The sequence below is a fragment of the Malurus melanocephalus genome, unplaced genomic scaffold (assembly GCF_030028575.1).
Source record: "Malurus melanocephalus ecotype Western Australia unplaced genomic scaffold, MMel_1.1 scaffold_220, whole genome shotgun sequence".
Classification (NCBI taxonomy): Eukaryota; Metazoa; Chordata; class Aves; order Passeriformes; family Maluridae; genus Malurus; species Malurus melanocephalus.
In genome coordinates, this window is record NW_026623452.1 from 1,187,478 (window position 1) to 1,206,873 (window position 19,396).

Consider the following 19,396-nt stretch of genomic DNA (forward strand, 5'->3'; position numbering starts at 1 on the left):
TCCATACAACACCCCAGGAACTGCCTTCAGCTGGGAAGGGGACACTCCTCTCATGTGAGAGTGCAACACAAACTGATCATACAGGGTCATTTTTGCAGGTAAAAATGCACCAAAGAATTTTAATCATGGGTACAAGTGAATTAGCCACAGATATGGTAGGAGCTGAAAGCCAAGAGTCTTTTCCACTGGAGACACAGAAGTGTCTGAGTGTCTATTAAGGTAGTCTGGAAAAAGATTTTTTCCAGGTCTATGATTTATCTGTCTGCTCAGGATTATTATACACACGGCTAAGACAATACAACCTTGTGGAAAAACAGAAATATGTTCTTTTCCATCTCCCTTTCATCTGGGAAACTTTATGGGCTATGTATAAACTATTACCTAACTACTTTCAACTTGCCCATAACCTTCATATTTAAGCTTTGAAACACTAMTAAATACAGTAATAACCATATAACCCATTTGGAGTCCTAGTTCTTTGAATTCCTTATTTAGGTGTTCTCCGGCAGCAGCTCTCCTGATCTTTCTGTTGCAAGCAGGGTTCTTTGGTCCCATAATAGCTTTCTTGATTTTACTGTTTTTCATTTCATTAACTTGTAAGCAATGCTGATTCTTAAAATGACTTTTTTAGCCTGATTAGGCATCTATTAGTTGGAGTTATATTAACAGTATTAATTACAGCACTTTATAATGCTGGCATGTATTTTGTTTAAAGTAATTTTTCTTAATGCAAATGYATATTCTGCTTGGTTTAGAGTCTAATTATATTTTATGAATCAAAGTATGAAATCTGAAATTTAAATTTYAGCTATGAAGACCCTCAAATGACTGGGAGAATGCAAATTCTTATGTTGGTGGCAATCAAAATTTAGCATATGTTGAAGATTATGTCAGCTGCATTATGACAAATAATTAAAAGCTCATCATATGGCTCAATTTTTCCAAATACATTTTTCCAAATACAAATTTCTTAGGTGTTTAGAAATTTAATTTGCCAATTCAATTTTAACTGGTAGGTTGTAACTACAGTGGGGAASATGAACTTCAGCCTTGGTTTATTTGATTCAGAACAAGAATGGGAGTGGAAAAAGGGATTTGGTAAATCTCTAACATTCCAAACATTTTTTAGAAGTTACAARTGAGGGATGAGTCTTACATCATGCTTTGGAAGTCAAACTGACAGTGCAGTTATGAATAGGCTGAACATTTAAACAAAAGCCTTCACTTTCACACTTCACTAGCAAATGACTTGAAAAGAAATACCCAGTTCTAATAGTATTCACCAAAATATTCCTTTTTTTTTTTTTTTTTTTTTTGCTCAGGGTACTAAGACTCAGGCCTTCAGCTCTGCAGCATAGCTAATTAGAAACTTGCTGATCAAAGCTTCCTCAGCAAATGGGGAGCCCAACATGTTTAATTCAAAATATCTCAGAATGATAAGCCTAAGAGATGTTTGTATGGCTTGCCAGCATACGCTTGAGTTTCTGGCAGATTGAGGGTCTGATCTTTCCTGGATCTGTGCCTCTGTCCTGCAGCCTCAGATGGGACCTGTGTGGCACTTTCTGTGGAATTGCCATGACAAAGGCCTGAGGATGGGTTCACAGCCCTGACCCCGTTTCCAAGGTAGGCATAGTACAGGATATGGTCCCAAACAGCTACAAAACACAGCCCTGACCGAGTTTCGAAGGTGGGCATAGCACAGGACATGGTCCCAGACAGATACCAAACAAAGTCTTGATGCTCTGTGCCCATGCTGAACCTAGCCAGTGCTAAGACAGGAAACACCAAGACAGATGAAGCTTAAAATGGTTTTAAACCTAATCTGAAAACTTAAGTTTTATATTAACCCAGACAGCCAATGCCTTGAACACATGCCAAAAAGACAGCTGTCCCCTAGTGACAGCTCACCCAGGACAGCATMTGCTTAATTCCAAAATCCTCAAGAGTATTTTTCATTCCAGAAGAAACCTGCTCACTCCCTCAGTGTAAAGGTTGTCTTGCCTTCCACCACCAACCTAATACCTCCAAGTTTCTGAAAATACTTTTTCAGCAATTGAAGATGACAGTTTTAGCCTCAGAGAAAGGACTCCTACGTAAATACAATTTGACCTACACAAATCTCATTTACTGGTGGTTTCTGAAACCTGTTCTGTTCACTGACAGATGATCTCTTTTCATCCCTCCTGTTCTGTCTACACCACTTTAYTGGTCCTTCAAACATACATGAAAGCAAAGGCTACACTACAGCCTCAAAGTACAGTGTCACAGGCTTTCTATCTAATTTCTAGTTAGAGCTGCTGTTGCACTCAGTGCAAGATAATAGATGGGTAGGAGGAAGTTGAGGAGCTTGTTGACAGATTAAGTGAAATTGTAACTATGATGAATATTGTTGCTGTATTATCTAGTCTTAAAACAAACAGATTGATTGAAACAAACTAATTAATGTTTTTTTTTTTTCTTTTTACATACTATTATTATAGTTGTGGTATCCCCTCCTATGTTACCAGGATGAGCCTGGGCAAAGTTCTAATAAGAAATTCCATTAACCAGGGTAAATACTACATCTCTATAAAAAGTTATTCTTATTTGCGACAGCAACTATCTCATGTATTTTGAGTTAGAAATGGAAAGACAATTTGCATTATGAAGCTAATTAACCAGTGCCACAGTGCGCTCCCCATCAGTCCGGCTGAGCAGCGTGCGGCAGCACTGACCCCGATATCAGAGCTGTCATGCAAGCGTGGCCCAGGCGCGGCTCCTGCTGCCTTATGTAAGAGGTCACAGAGCAGCCGGCCTTTCCTGKCCTCGAGTACTTGCGTGACTGCTTCAACAAAGCCACTGTTAGTCTCTGTTGCGGTTCCATGGCGTGAGATCAGAAAATGTCGAAGAAAAGCCTGATCGCCTTACTGCCGTGAGGCCGACACTGTGCCGGCCGCTGGCCCGGGCAGGAGGCGAAACAGCCGGGAAAGCGCGTGTGGTGCCRGGGGAAGGCATTAACGGGAACGGGGTCACCGTCCCGCCCCACGCCTTCCCCGGTGGATGCGAGCCTTTGCCGGGCTGTCCCGCCGGCTCCGGGCGGGGCGGGCGCGTTCCCCCCGCGGACACTCGGGGCGGCAGCGGCTCCGTGCGGGCACCGGGCCGGGCGGCGCGGGCTGACGTCAAGGACGGGGCTGGCGCTGCCCGCGGGCGGAGCGGGGCCGGCGGCGGGCGCGGGGCGGCGGCAGGTAGGGCCGGGGTAGGGCGCGGGGAGGGCCGGCGGGGACGGGGGCTCGGGGGCTCGGCTCCGGGGGCGGTCCGGCCATCGCCAGCCCCGCGAAGGTCAGCGGGAAGCGGAGCCGGCCGGCGCCGGGAGCGGTGTAGGGCCCGGCTGTCGACGGCCGGGAGGGCGAGACGCGGCTCTCGGGCCAGCCCGGCCCAGCCCAGGGCGCTGCCCAGCGGCGGCTGGAGGGGACGGAGCGGAGCCGCCGCCGTGCCCTGGCCGGGCAGAGCCGCGGGCCAGCGGCACCGCCCCGGTGGGCCCGGCGAGCTGTCGTGGGGCTGTCCCCGGTGGCTCAGGAGAGGTGGGAGCGAGCACCGCCCCGCCGGCGCACGGGCAGGGCTGGAACGGAGCCGCAGCCCCGCCAGCGCCGGGCACTGGCTCGGAGAGCACAGACAGCTCGCGGGGAAAGGGCCTGCGCGCCGCTGGGGCAGAGCCAGGGAGCTCCAGAAATAGAAAACTTGCGCTGTTCGGAGCGGGAGGGGGCGGGTAGGGTTACATTTGAACACTGAGCTTCCTATAGTCTACCCGAAGTACTGAGAGTAAAGTAACAGCGAGGTGGGCACGGCCGGTCACCGGGGACTCAGCTCCATAGGCGGGTCYGCTGTCTGAGCCCTTTCCATCTACACGGATTGCAGGATCGGGTCCACTGCTAGCGCAACTGCATCAGTCAAAACCGCACTACTGATTACAAGCTGCCGGGAGAAACACTTGATTTGTTTTAAAGTGGTTTTTTTTTTCCAACCAGCCAACTGAGTTTGAGAGCAAGAAACAGACTGTTGGATATTCCACATTATATTCCATGCAGAAAACTGCTGTTCCAGGGAGCAGAAAGAAYAGTCCCACCCCTTTGCTGCATTTACTCTTAAGTCGAGTTCAGTTTAGAGTGCTACTACTTTTAGATTTCAGTCACCAAGACACTTACTAAGATTGGTGATAAATGAATATCGTTGGTTAAGTTTCATTTTTCATGTTGGTGGCCCTGGGCTAGTTTAACAAGCAAACACTATTCAGATGCAGCTGATCTTGCTAGGCTATCTTCAAGCTCTGCAAATATACTTTTATACATCATGTGGGTGGACTGTGAATACTGTATAGGACTTCAAATGAGCCCTTGTGCTTAAAAAGGACSAGAGAAGAATATCTAATTGTTTTTGCACCTCCTACATTAAGTGCTGACAGATTGTTCTGTGTGGTTCCTTGCTCTCTCTCCAGAGCTGAAGTTCCGGGCACTTAAACTCTGTATTGGGAAAGGATAATTTTTGTCTCTGAGGTTACATGCAAGGTGCTGTACAGCTGCTGAAGCTCCATTTGCTCTTGTAGCCTTACATAGCTCTGAGACATTCTGAATGTGAGACTTTGCAAGCCATTCTGTAATCACAGGCAAAACTCAATTTGTCAAGAGAAAGGTTTTCTTCTTTGGTTCKTCCAATTTTCATGTCTAACTTAAATTTAATTATGTTGTTGTGTAACAGAGTAGGTTTAAAGGTAGCAACAACAGTCCTGGTATAGTATAACACTTGCAGCAGAACTGAAGTTCGTGTAAACTCTTTRCTGGCTTGTAGACTATCAAAGAGCCTCTGGAAATAGTTGATTTCACCTTACTGGGCAAACTGGAAGACATGGAAGCACCATTAGAGACACTCATTCCAATGAAAATAAGAGCAGGTAGACTATTTCCTTGAGAAGGAGAATCAAGGGGAGAGGAGCATATRCTGGGGTTTTGGCAGAGAGGCTCAGGTCCTGTGTACTGCTTGGTTACTTTGGAAGAATAAATTGGCCTCTATTTCTGGAGCTTGCTGTCTGTAGATGGGTGACAAGAGCACRCTTAGACCCAGAGCAGGACCAGGTGATCACAATTAAAGCAGGACAGGAGTCTGACACTCCCTTTCAGTGGGCTCTCAGCTGAATGTTTGTTTTCCCAGTGAGCTGGTACAAAAGTGTAGAATAAGAGGTTTATCCAGGWGCTTAAACTTTACCTCCAGGTGGTTCTCACTATCATATCCAAGCTTGTGCTGCATGTGGCATTCCTTAAATATGAAATCCTGATGGTTATAATCTTGTGTACTAAAGTATTTGCTCAGCACTCTGAAGAGGACACAGCTACAAGTAATATCCATTAGATCAGGAAACAGATGGATGCTTACTGACTTTATATTTTACTATGGGATTACAAAACTCTTTTTTTCCTCCCTTCTCAGCTTTAAATACGTTCTTTGTCTGGGAGGAGTTCCTCTGTCGATCAAATCCACTATGCCACCTTTCACCCCCTCATGCCCCCCCCCTTAACGCTGCTACAAGTACAATGTTATTTGTTAGGTTTCAGTATCTGTCTCTCATATTGGCTTAGAGACTCCACAAATAATTTCTAAAAAGCAACCTTCTCAGGGGAGGCTTAAAATGCTTCTGTTCTTGCTTTTCTAGTTCAATTGCACCCAGATAGTTGGGTTTTTATAATCTCTTTTAAAACAATAATCAGAACACCATTAGGCTATAAAATAAAAACTCATTTTCCAATATATCCCCTACYTGATCTCTTTTTTCAGCATGCTCATAAACCAGAGTGCAGTGGCTGAGTATTAATGTCATGTGTGATAACTTGAATTTAATGCAGAGTCCTTGCCAYGCTATTTCAAGCTTCATTTAAAAGCTGTGGAGAACTGAGAATCTTACTTTATGGGCTTATCTTTTACTTATTTTAATTCTTCTTGGAGTGAGCTAGTGATGATTTGAAAGAAATACAAGTCATAAAAGCAGCTTTCTCCTTCCTGTTCAGGATTAAACAGTTTCAGCTTTTGTTTTGACTGGACTTTGAGCCASTGAATGAAAAACACAGGAGAGGAAGTAAAGAAAAAGAGAGGTAGGTAGAAGTAAGGGCACTCAGTAACTTGAGACTGCGGAATACAGGAAGTACACGTATGTAGAGAGAACAACTTGGAAAGGAACTGGTGAGTCAGGAAGCAGTCACWGCAGTCTGTCCCTTCCCCATTTTCYAMGGGCAGTAGCTSTGAGCTTSTTTGCCAGCTGAAYWTAAAGGTGSTCTCTGATAGTTCATCCTACAATACCAGCTGTGCTTACTGAGYATCTTCAGCTGGGATCTCCTGTGTCTCCCTGCGACCTGAGCTGGGTACATGCAGCTATAATAGATAGTGATATGGCTCTTTATAATGTATTATTGTGAAATACTAAAAACTGCTTTTCTTCCACTTCTCCCCCACCCCCTTCCTTTCTGTCCACTAGATTAAGCAACAATGGCATTTGTGAAGAGYGGATGGCTGCTCCGGCAAAGTAAGTCACCGGTCTTTTTCTTTCTTCTCTCCCTGTTCACTGTGACTTCTTCAGAAAACATCAGAGCAACTCAGTAATTCCCAGGTTTTCTTAATACAAGCCTCTAGCTCTGTGGGTTGTTTCTGTTGGGGTTTTTTTTTTTTTTTTTTTTTTTTTTTTTTTTTTACTTTTAGGACACGTCTCAAAATGACCTGTCATGACAGCATTCCCATGGGACCTTCGGATACTCCAGTGGGAAGCAGGATATACCATAGATCTGAGATGTCTGACTGGCATTCAGCTTCAGATGCTGCTCTGTAATTAGTGCTGTATGAGTGGAGACTTGGAAACTTTACCTGACACCTTAACTTAGAGTTTTCCAATTAGTCATGCCCTCTGCTTGTTCCTGCAGCAAGTTAGAACTCAGGYGTCAGGTCATGCACATAAATAAAACCAATTTTTTTTTTTTTTTCTGAATCCTAGCTAAAATACAGCACCCAATTCTCTAATGTTCCCAAGTGGGGATGCTGTAATACAGGATTTGGCTTGGCACTTTGGAACGTTGTCTGGGGCAACTGTGAAGGATTTCTTGGTTTATTTCTAATTGACTCTAGAACAAAAATATTTCCCATGATGTGCCCTCAAAAGTAACTGTCTGATTTTTAAGGTACTATTTTACGGCGTTGGAAGAAGAAYTGGTTTGATCTGTGGTCTGATGGCCGCCTAATATTCTATGATGATCAAAATCGCCATGACTTAGAAGATAAAATCCACATGCGAATCCATTGCATCAACCTCAGAGTGGGGAATGAATGTCGAGGTAATAATGAAATCTTCAGGATTTGTGTATCCAGAGATTTTTCACTACTTCAGTGCCTGCCCAGCATACCCATGTACAGCACTACTGCAGAAGTAAACACATCCAAAATGTGTGCACGTTCATTGTTCTTGAATCCCCCCACCTTTCAAAAAGCTAACCCCACCAACTCCTAAATTGCTTTAGAGATACCCAAGGTGTGGAATAACCATGGGATAGATTAGGTTAGGGTTTGATACTTCCTTTAAAAGCTGAGTGAGGACAGTGTACCTGTCTCAGTGCATGYAGGAGAATGGGATGTTCACAGTAGGCCATAAGTCTGATCGAGTGTTCCTGGTGCTGTCTGGACTGAGAGACAGGGCTAGAAATGGGAAACCTCTGCAGATGTTTTTCCTAAGTTCCATCATTTGTCAGCGCTCCACTTGGTGCTGACACGAGGGAAGGAYACAAGTGCTGGAGAGTACTTATTGCTGATTGGTTCTGCTGCAAGACACTTGCATTTCATAGGAATGAAAAGGTGTTCAGAGCTGCTTACTTTCAGGTCACTCTGAAGAGCAAGAACAGGTTATTTCCTTCTCTGACTTGTTGCTATGGAAGGCAGCTACAACTGGTCCTAGTTTATTTTGTCCAGAGTTGCATAAAATAATCCCTTCTGGTGCATGTGATCATGTAATTCTGGCTATAGGTGCTTCATAACTCATCTGTGTTTTTTCTCACTCAGATTTCCAGCCTCCAGAAGGGAAGCAGAGAGACTGTTTACTGCAGATTGTTTGCCGTGATGGGAAGACGGTCAACCTCTGTGCAGAGAGTGCAGACGACTGCCTGTAAGACAGTCAGAGAATAATGGTTTTGCTGCTTCTCCCTCATTTATCTCTCTTTATCTCTCTCCCTAGTTAGTTTCCTCCCTTATAGCTTTCAGAGATGTTTTAAGAAAGTTTTCAAGCAAATAAAAGCAGGTTTTCAGTGACAAAAAACCTGTAGCTCTCTTAGAAGTTGTCTAACTCATGCAAACCAACTGCAAGTTAAGTCACTGAAAACACTGAAGGGTAAGGAGGAGTAGAAGAAAGTGATTAATATGATTAATGCAAGACTTGTTAAACAGATTTTTTTTTTAAACTTTTGCCATTCTTCAAGAGTACATGATGCTGCACAGCCCATCCCAGTAGCGAAAGGAAGAATACTCCATTATTGTGAACTCTCCACTGGGCTTGGCTATGCAGGGTTAGATAACTTCTATCATCACTGCTTGCCAAGAACTGTGATATGTGGAGCATGCTCCCAGCTCCATGGCAGGAGTAGCTGGGTGAGGTGTTTGKACCTCCTGGGAGCTGCAATAGCAGCAGGACCCCCACACTAATGAGCACAGATGAACTGTTGAGGCAGGGGTGCATCTCTTCCTGTTACCTTATCATGAGTAGCATGAGTGCGTATTTCCTACCTGTTATGCTTGCAGCGAGGATCTCCAGAACTGCATCCWTTCCTCCTCATGTTCCTCCTCATTCTTTCTCAGCTCTGCAAAGAAARTAATTATTTCTCAGTCTTGGTGTGACACTTCAGTGCATTCGATTGTATCATTAGGCTTTGGCACATGYGGTATCTTAAACTCTGCTCATGCAGTACCTCTAGTTGCTAACCTTGTTTGTTTCATTGACCTAAAAGAAAAAGGTGCCATTAATTTTTATCAGTGTTCCACTAACCAATGGGTTTTTTTTTTTTTGCAGGGCGTGGAAAATTGCTCTCCAGGATGCCAGAACAAATACAGTGAGTGTCCTACCTAGACTTTATACTGATAAAGAAGCAGCACATCAGTGTTACGTGTAGTCCAGCAGTTAATTTCTGAAATAATGTTCCATCCTTTTCTGCTACAGAAAAACAGGGTCAGACTTGGCTGCAAGGATGACATGTGCTTGATGGTAAGGTTTGTGGGTGGGGAGAAGAATGATTCTCTGGATCACAAGCACATGTCATCCTTGCAGCCAAGTCCAGGCAAATACGTGCTGTGTTGAAAATAATAATTTTAAGGAGTGATTGCTCTGTGTGGAAGTAAATGTTTGGAAAGCTGGTCTGTGGGCACTGAGGCTGTGGGCAACAAACAAATTTTCTTTAACAGCAAAAATGAACTTTTCACTCCTAATGTTTGTTGCCTCCCAGGTGGGTGCAGTGCTAAAGGAAGCTTACTACACAGCAGCTGTTTGTTAATGTGGCTCCATCACTGTGGGATGCTTCTTGGCAGAGACAKGGGGAAGAGTGAGATGCTTGGAGGGGAGTGCAGGCATGCTGAGGAGGAGTGTATTACCTCTGCATTGCCATGCTAGCTTAAGCATGGCAGTACTTAGGGGAGTATCAGGAATCATAGAAGCCTCTCTGTGAGTCTTCTGGAGAACTGTGTGTTTGGGCAGCCACGTGCATCCATTTGTGGGTAATTACTAATCTGTTTTTCCTCTAGACTGCTTTCTAGAGTACTCTGCAGCAGTAGCTTTCCTTGGATCACTAGACTGRACCAACCTGAGGTGTTTGTGTTTCAGAGAAAATGCTGTGCTCTGTAGAAGCTTATCTCAGTTTTTGATGGGTCACATTAATATTGCCACTGTACTGGGACATATGTCAGATGATATAATTTAGATTTGTGGATACCCAAAGCAAACACTTGTCATGGCAAAACTCCCCCAGACACGACTGCCTCTGACTGCAGCCATGCTACACTGCCTGTGGCCTTAAATGAGAAGTGAAGGATTTGTCCTCATGCAGAGGACACARCACTCCTGGTCTGTCTGCTCTAGTTTTAGGGGCTTTATCTCGCCTGTGGGTGAGACGGTGACTCCTGATTTCAGGAGATGGGAACTGCTGTTTCCATGCCTCTGACAAAGCTGCCACCCTTGCTAGATGGCTCAGAACTTGGCAGTGCTGACCTTGGTCAGACAAGGCAGGTACCCTGCTACTCCGAGTAGAGCAGGTAGTCCTCTACACAAGTAGTTACATAAATTAACACTTTCCAAAGCTATTAAAGGTCCCCAACAAGGACTTGGGCTAACTGGAGTAGTGGGTTTGAGTCTGTAGGTGTGTGACGGTTTTCAAAAATTCCAAGCATCCAGCAGTGCCTCCTAACTTGGCTGGAATAGCAGGCTGAGCACCTTAGCTTTGAGAACTGTATCATTTCCACATGTTTGCAGGCTTGTGGATAGGYTGGACAGAGATCCCTGTGGCAGGGTAGAACATATTTACGGCTAAGATATGAGCATCAGGTGATAGAAATACCACTTCATGTAGTATTTTAACAGTGTTTCAAGCAATCCTTAGAATCTCCACCATGAGTTTGACCTGTGATGTAACCATACTATGTCCTCAAATGTCATCATTACAACAGTCCAACTATGAGAAGATAATAGACTTGCTTTTGAGTTATTGAAATGTTCCCTTATGAATTAAAGAAAGGGAGCTGCCTTTTGCCTTGGAAAGGGGAGTAAGAGCATCACTAGATTTTGGGTATTAGAGGCAAGAATACAAGAGTAGTGTAAAAAATCTTAATTATCTGTGAGAACTTATTCTAGATGGACTCAARTGTTACCACCTTTGCTTCAGGTACCACTTTTGGCTACTGCATTTGTTTCCTTTATCTGCTTCTGCAGAACTTGGTGATRCTATTCTAGGGTACCAGAAAGGARCCAGTTTAGTTGTGAAGATTTCTTTGTTTGAAAACAGAAGATGAACAAGAGGATATTTTCTAAATCTGAGGCTATAGAATGGTGGAAGGAGCCAGTGCACTTGTGTGTAMACAAATGCATGTCTGTGGCACATACACAGGGAAAACTTTTGGGGCCCTTTTCAGTGGTTGATCAGGTATTTGTATTCTCCCAGRTCTGCTTCTTTTTGCAGCCTTTACAAGGGACTCACTTAACATGCRGCGTGGCTAAAGGTYACTTTGTTAAGTTTTAATCCTTACMCTACTCTCWTYRKCTGGCTGTAGAAAAAGGTGATAACTGCTATCTATCCTGTTTAGGGCTACGTGGGATCTGATGTGATGTATGATGAGACAGCCATTTCCTCGGCACCTCCTCCCTACACAGCTTATGCCACACCATCACCTGAGGTAAGAGTTGCAGTCAGGAAGCATCAACGTGAGCCAGGCAGCAGGAGCACCCCCCTTCAAGCACTCACAAAGTCCTGTATTGTATTCTTACATCCAGCTTTAAAGCTTGTACAACCGGAGAGTAAGGCACTATCAGTCTGCTGCCACTCTTGAGAAGGATTTCCTTTGAAAGGGATGAGGCAGATTTGGTTGGGAGCTGTATAAAAGGGTGGCTGCTCAGTGAACTTGGAAAATAAAGCTGCTGAGAGAAGGGCTGAATTTATTTGGCTGATCTTGAAATATATTGGCCATGTAGCTTCTAACATAAGGAGGTGTGACTAYACTTTCATGTTGTGGAAGCATTGGAAGGGTGTAAGATCAGGAGTTTTAAAAATAGTGTGTAATGACTGGAGCTGTCACTTCTAACAAATAGGGATTTTGTTGTACCAAGATGTCATAGCAACACAAYAACTCCAGTTCCTGGATACACAGTTCTTTTGCAGTGAAGGAATGGTCTTGGGAGCAATCCAGGATATATTGGGGATTTCTGGATGTGTTTAGTGATGTGCAGTAAATATGTGAGGGTAATTTGGAGCAGTATTGCTTGTTGCACTGTATGTGCTCTGCTCCAGCCCCTCGCTGCTGTTAAGAGCCAACTGTGGTGCTGGAAGCTTTCTCTGTGCAGCTCTATTGGAGAACAAAATTTCTTTTAAAGAGTATCTGTCTTAAATCTGACATTTGCTTGCACCATACCCTCTAGGAGGCTTGGTTGGATTTTTTTGGGATCAGCTGCTGCCTTCCTGGCACTTCCAAGCTCCCCAGAGAGCTGTTATTGGCATGAGGGCAGAGAGGAGAAGCTGGCAGGGCTGCTGTGGCTCTGCCTGATGATCCAGGCCCTACCTCTGCCATTGCCTATCCACGAAGGGAAGAGAGCAAATGCTGCTTAGGAGTGTTTATTTTCTGTTCAAGCAGCTGTTCTGAATCCATTCCAGGGAGTAGATTTGCTATAGCAGCACAGACTGGATATTTTAGTGAAACTTTAACTACATTAGAAAGGAAGGCAAATGGAACAGTGTGCTTAACTGGATCTCTGGCAAAGTGTCCTTGTGTAACAGATATTTTTAATTTCACCAGGTTTATGGCTAYGGCTACGATCAGTACAATGGGGCGTATCCCCCAGCGGGGCCGCAGATCTTCTATGCCTCCAATGGACAAGCGTATGCTGTTCCCTATCAGTACCCCTACCAAGGTAATCCCTGTCAGCCACATCCTCCACCTTCCCACAGCAGCTGTTGGACTCAGTCTTTCTGCCTTTAGCTCTATTGATCACCATCCTTTACCTGCCACCACTCCTGCACACARAGAAAGAAACCTGACCTGGAACTGGAACCAAGCCCACTCACCCTTTCACAACAAAGGAAATGCAGTGAAATTGGTATTAAGGGATTTAACCTTCCCAGTATGATCTCAGCATAGTCACATTACTTCATAAACTCCTTTTGAAGCACACAGGACTCCCTAACTACAGCATGTTTTCAAAGGAAGGGAATAAGGGGCAGAAAATGAGATTTTGTGATACAGTACTCCAAACTGGGCATTGATGGAGCTTCTCATTCATCTGCTGCTCTTACACCTAGTTTCATTATTTAAATGCAAGTTTCAAAGGTAAATTCACTCCCAGAAYAAGGTTGTAGGTGGTTCCTTCCCCATGTGCTGGAACTGCTGTAAGTCAGCATCTCAGCCCTGTGGAGTCTTCTGTTGTTCTGATCAGGTTTGTATGGCTTTCAATCTCAAAACAGGAAGCAAGGAGTAAAATTGTAGGATATGCTTTTAATCATAGTCACCTTAATTTAGGGTTATTTATGCACAGAGCCCCAGCCCAACACAGCTGGGGCTTTAGACTTGTATGGGTAATAAAAACGAGAAAACTAATTGCTTTTGATCTGAATCTGCAAACAAGGATCTCTACTGAGAATTTTTTTTTTCAGTTTTGAGGAAGATTTGTTCTCCATTTGACATTTTTCAGGTTATTTCACTTGCCTTTTTCATTTTTTTTTATAAGGGAGATGCATCAGTCTTTTAAAGTTTTTCAAGTTTTCTTCATCTAAGTTACTGAAATCCGAAAATACAGACAATACATATACAAACACWGAGAAAGGTGTGTTCTGTTGATTTTGAGCAGCTGAAAAGCAGCAGCTTATTGAAAGTCCCAAAAATTGTTTTAAAAAACTTCAGCAGGCATTGGAAATCAAGCCAAACCCATAGGATAACAATGCAGCATCAAACAGTAACTCCCCTGACCAGTTTGCAAGTCCAGTGTGTTGAGATATTCATTATTGGTTGTGCGTAGTAACCAAGGCTCAGTGTTTTCCTTCACTAGGGTCACTGCAACTAAACCTTAGRGTTCAGGTTCACCCCAGCAACTCACTTAACCCCTGTACTGTCAGCTCCATTGCTTGTTCTCTGCAGTGACATATCCCTTTTCMGGGGGGAGAGTTGTGCATTGTTGAGAGTCAGTGAAAGCCTTTTCCAGTTGTATTCCTTCCATGACTGAAGAATCTGTTACAAAAAGACTACTGTGCAATTTTCAAGAATATTTAATCTTCCTGAAATGTCTGGAAGGGAAAAGAGTACTGTTATGTTTGCTTTGCAGGTAGGAGCTAAATCAGAAAGCATGACAGGTGAAGCTTGTACAAGTCTGTTACAGAGCAAGGGTCAATTGGTGGCTTCTTGAATCCAAGGTTAATTTCTTACTACTGGCCAAGTTTCATTGGAACAGAAATGTAGCAGCTCTCAGCACCCCACAGATCAGTCCGGGGATGTGAAAGCTAAATTGCAGTAGGCAGTAACTGTAAATAACTGATAMACAGTTTCAGACAAATTACTGGCTCAAGACCTTCCAAAGATTTGGGGAGGGGGGTGGGGTGGGCTGTAAAGGGGAGGAACTAAACTATTTGCTTTAACTTCAAAGCTGAATCAATTTTTAGACCCATTTCTCACATTAAATCCATAGAATGTTTCATAGAATGATATGAGTAATTCTAGGTTCTTTGCAGAACAATGTTCACTTTTACATTTGTGATGAGTTTTCCTCACAGATATTAAGCTGTTATAAGTCTAGAAGTGTTGCTAGGCCCTTGCAATTAATGTGGAGGCTGAATCCARAGCAGAAATGTATTCTACCTGTGTAGCTGATGAAATCTTAGTATTCTTGAAGGAATGGGTCTGTTTTGACATCGCAGTGTATGGTGCTAAGATACACATTTCTTTTGCCCTCCTCCCAACAACCTCTTCTTTCCTAGGACCTTATGGCCAACCCCCTGCAAACCATGTCATCATTCGAGAGCGTTACCGTGACAGCGATGGAGATCTTGCACTGGGCATGCTGGCTGGAGCAGCAACTGGAATGGCTCTGGGATCATTATTTTGGGTCTTTTAGATTACCCCTTCCTTATCTCTGTAGTTCCAAAAACCTTTATTGTGTGCAATAATATATTGGCAATGTTGTTTACTGTTAAACTTTAAGAAATGCAATAGTTATTTTTCAGTAGTRACATCTTAATAACTGATTCTTAACTGTCTTAATGAGAGTTTAAAGGCACCATTTAGTTAAGTGGTTGGAGATGGCATGTGCYGCTCTTGAATTCTGGTCTGATGTTCAGAGTTAGAAGGATCAATATGAGCACCAGTGTCACATGGTAGCTGTCACCTGCTTTATGAACAGACTGTTACTGCAAACACCATAGGGAAAAAAAAATTCTGGGGGAGTCTAAGATCTAGTTCAAGTAAGAGATTAACAGGAGCCCTGCATTGGTATACACATACTRCTGGCTTTTAAACATTCCCTGGAAAAACATATAGCTCAGCAGAAATTCCTTGGCATTAGACAGTCTGCCATGCTTGAGGATTTTTTTTTTTTATTTCAGACTTGCCTGCAGATGGTAGTGTGTTTTCTTAGGTGGAGTCCTATCCCTGCCTCTCACACCATCCAGGTGAGGTTGTCTTTGAGAATGTATGAGTAAACCACTAAGAAGTGGCAGCACTCCTTAACTCTTTTATTCTCCCAGAAATGTGAATGACCAGTGGCAAGRAAGACCAATGTTTGTTGTTCTACCTCCCTCTTTATCCTGAATGACTCTTCCCCTGGTGAGATAGAAGTAACAGAACTTTACCTTTGCAAGTGTCTGCAGAACAGCAGCCTCAGACACTGCACCACCACAGCTGCATTATGTGCAGGAGGAGAATAAGCTTGAACAGCCCTCGCTCTGTTGGGCCTACCAACCCCTCTGCAGGCAGGAACAGGCAGGAGGGGAGAGATGAGCAACACAAGGAGACCTTGCACACAGCTATCAGCTGCCTTGCTAGGGCTAGGGTAGGACGCCTGCCTCAGCCACCAAGGTTTTATGAACCAAGTTCCTTATTTGCAACTAATTTTGAGCACAGCTGAGCCTGAGTTTGTCGTATGCACATTTCCCCCTCACATTCAGCAGGTCTCCTCTTTTCTCCAAGACTTGTTGAGGAAAACACTCCAAGGAACCTGGCTGGCTTTGCATGTATGCCTGGTTCCTGTACACGGTGTGCTATGGACTGTACCCTGGAGTGCAGGTGTTTAGTGTGTTACATGGCCTGTTCTAATCCATGCTGAGCTATGCTTGGCAGGGAAAGAAAGCTCTGAAGAAATGCATCTGCTTTCTTATTCAGGTAAATGAGGCAGGGTGCCTAGTTGAGTTCTTAGAGGACTTATTTTTGTACTTTCCCTTTCAGCTTCCTGTATTCACATAATGTTTTAATGTTAAGTCTTACTTATGCTTTGATTCAGAAGAAAGTTAATTTYTCATGGGTCACAGGGTTTCATGTCAGAAAAAAATGAAAACAGATGAGAACTGGCACCCAAATAAATTTAGATTTAGTCCCAATCTTCTCCATTTTATCCTAAAGCTCTCATAGCTCTCTCCTACTTATTTAAGCAATAGAGGTCTTGGACAAAAGTTTGGGTATSAGACAGGGGAAGCGCCAGGCTTTCACAACTCTTGGGACTAGCTCAACCAACTGGAATCATTGGAAGTAAACAGACATGTAATTGGGGCAGCTTTACTAAGAGTGGGCCTAATCTAGGAAAGATAAACTGTTTTCAAGAGGCTGGCTCCGAGCTGTASACATGCATGCATGTCCTTTCACAGTCTAACCCAAGCTGCACATGTTCTGCTAGTCAGATGTACTGAAAGGATGTGCTGAAGGTGCAAAAGAGGACTAAAGTGAAAGTTTCCTATTGCTAGWCCAAACCAAAAGAAGTTGCAGTACAGTACTGAAGCTCTCTTAAAAACCTGGTAACCTTGAGGTCAGAAAGGGATGGAATGTAAGTGAACAAACRTGTCTACCCTTTTAAAAAGCCCTTTAAGATATGAAGTTGATTACAGGTCTATGCTGCTGYTTGGTTTGTGCTTTTCAATAGTAAGTTCTGCAGAATGCCTTCATCTCCTCTTCTTCCTCTTTGATTCTTAACTTGTAAGGAGTAAGGAAGAATAAAACAATTKGGCATCATATGATGTTTAAAAATTTCTTAATGATTGGGAAAGAATAACACCAAGTGACTCAGCTGKTTTTTTATTTTGGTTTGGGCTTTCAGAAGAACTGTTAGTCASAGCAGGGGAACATGTCTTTTGTGTTTTCAGGAGATAACTCTTTCTAGGTTCCCAGTTTCTTCACATGAAGTATATAAAATAAAGACTGTTGATGGCAAAATATTCCTGGGTTGAAATCAAAGCAAGAAATTATCTTTTTTAAAGTTCAGATTGAAGTAATTCCCCTTTAAGAAAATAACCTTACCCTTCTCAATGGAAAAACACACTACAAAGTGAAGCCAAAGATTCGAGTTTCAGCTTGGAAACAATAGGCTGCTTTTATACAAATCATGAACTACTTTGCCATCTCAGAAACACAGGCATTTAGAAGCTAGAAAGAAAATATATGAAATTGTCCTAGACCATGAAATCAAGAGCACAGTTATCTCACAGCAGGTGCTTGGAGCCTTTCTGATCTCACTGCAGAGACAGAAGTGGCAACATCCTGGTACACAAAGGAGCAGCAYGGGGATTGCCACCCAAAGTCACTGGTTGTTGAATCTCATACTTGCATCCTGAAGACATTCCCGTGTCTCCTGTTGCTCAGGAAAAGAGTGGAGCTTTGGTCAGATCTACAATAATATCTGGCTGGATGCACAGTTGTGACTCAACAGCCTTTCTATAGCCAGCTCTGTACTTCAATCAGTTAGTGTGAGTGCTGCTGTAAGCCTGAAGGAGCAGGGCCAAAGGGGATTTGAGGCTTGGAGGGCCTGCTGTGCCAGKTTCTGCAGACCAGTGATACCATACTGATGGGAAGAGGCAGCAGGTGTGGCAAGCTAGTTTTCAAAGCAGATTGAAAYGATAGTTTGTTTCTGAATGGTGCTAATCATGTCTGTAATTCCAGTTATATCTGCATAGTACCCAAGTACACACTTTCCTACTTTGGGTCCAATACTTAAGCCCCCTAAAGCTGTGGGAGGTTCGCAGGTACCACAGTGCCACTGTTTTTGTGCAGTGYACATTGCCAGGGAAGGGTAAATTCGTTGTGTAGCAGTGACAGTCTTTTCAGAATTCAGTGTCAGTGCTTATGGAGGTTACCAGTCTACACGTTCATCTGGGACTAGTTACTTTTGGAGTCTGAGTTACAGACAGCTGGACAGAGCCTGGCTTCCTGAGAGTGGGGTGGGAATGCTCAGCCTTCTGTAAGACTGACCACACTGAAGAGGTGAACCAGGGCTCCCTCCTACATTCTTAGTTACATGTGAAAATACAGCTGTTGGCTTCTTTTGCATGAATTTGGAGGAGAACCAGTTTCTTCTAGGGAGTGGGTAAAGGCTTAAGGACTAGAGAGGAGTGGGTAGGAAGTATCTCTGTACAGAACAGCTGCACTGACTTCCAGCAAAGACACATCTTCCCCAGTGGCGAAGCACATTCCGAGCAGTGTCTGGATGGAGCTACCCTGCATGCAATCCAACACTGGCTTACTTTTGTTTGTTCTTCAGTGAGGATTCAGTAGGTGATGGAACCAGCTACACAAGTGGAGTGGAGGAGAAAATTCACACCCATGTTCCTCAGATGTGTTTGTTCTTTTTCTCCTCAACATAGACTAAGATATATGTAAGTCATGGAGAATAGCATGCAACAAAAGTTTCCCCTCCAAGTCCTTTATGTTCTTGTGCCCTTCCTATCTTTACTGCAGCTTTTACTGTATGYCCTCATTCTCATTATTAATTTATAGCAAAATAATCATAGCAATAAAATTCATATTTAAGTCTAATTATTTTGTCTTGATGTGTTTACTAGCCTTTATTCAACACTTTTCATTTAGTTGGAGTGTAGACAGCTCAGGCTGCCATACCTTGGGCATCTCAGTAACCATTTAATGAGCATGATGTAAAGTCTGTGAAATCAGCAAAGTAACTCCACACTAACACCACTGTACCAAGATTAGAATTAAGACCTATTTCTTTTTTAATGGAGTTGAAGGCTTTGACTCAGAAGTGCTTAATCTTGGATATATGCAACACTGATCCAGATTTACCATTTGACATCGTGTTATCAACAGATTTGTACTGTTTAGTGTTAGACTAAGCTGCTCAGAGCACAGATGTTGCTCTGGGCAAAATGCTATTGGTGCTGTATTGGTACTTCCTGTTTATGAATTGCTTCAGAGCAGTTGGATACAATCAATAAGTTTGCTTTGACAAAGACACTAAATGACCACAGCTAGCTCTGCCTCCTAAAGGCAGACAATCTTGCACATTTGCCGAGAATTAAACTTCCAGTCAGAAGGACCACAGTAAATTTTGTAAAATAGTGTTGCTGCTCTATGTACATTTTGTTTTTACTGCTGAGGAGTGGTGAACATTTTAGCTTCTAAAGTGGGGAAGGAATGAAAATCAAACTGCTATTTCAACTCTGACATCAGC

At 43.4% G+C, this 19,396-nt stretch overlaps 2 protein-coding genes across 4 annotated transcripts in view; one reads left to right on the forward strand and one right to left on the reverse strand.

Moving 5' to 3' along the window:
- The window catches only part of FAM168B (family with sequence similarity 168 member B), a 109,456-nt gene that overhangs the window by 36,707 nt on the left and 53,353 nt on the right, over positions 1 to 19,396 (reverse strand). Inside the window, exon 2 of the mRNA XM_057374244.1 lies at positions 8,779 to 8,852. The gene's annotated coding sequence lies outside the window, so the exon portion shown is untranslated. The remainder of the gene's footprint in view (positions 1 to 8,778; positions 8,853 to 19,396) is intronic.
- PLEKHB2 (pleckstrin homology domain containing B2) lies at positions 3,146 to 18,750 on the forward strand. Of its 3 annotated transcripts, none has more exons than XM_057374243.1 (8): positions 3,146 to 3,224; positions 6,497 to 6,544; positions 7,191 to 7,343; positions 8,062 to 8,164; positions 9,062 to 9,101; positions 11,338 to 11,427; positions 12,565 to 12,655; positions 14,709 to 18,750. In XM_057374243.1, exons 2-8 carry the CDS (start codon positions 6,508 to 6,510, stop codon positions 14,843 to 14,845), a joined length of 651 nt encoding a protein of 216 aa, XP_057230226.1. In that variant the 5' UTR covers positions 3,146 to 3,224; positions 6,497 to 6,507; the 3' UTR covers positions 14,846 to 18,750. The 3 variants fall into 3 exon arrangements, with proteins under 3 accessions (XP_057230226.1, XP_057230224.1, XP_057230225.1); XM_057374241.1 differs by having other exon boundaries at positions 3,147 to 3,224; positions 12,541 to 12,655; positions 14,709 to 18,749; XM_057374242.1 differs by lacking the exon at positions 3,146 to 3,224 and adding an exon at positions 6,294 to 6,383 and having other exon boundaries at positions 12,541 to 12,655; positions 14,709 to 18,749.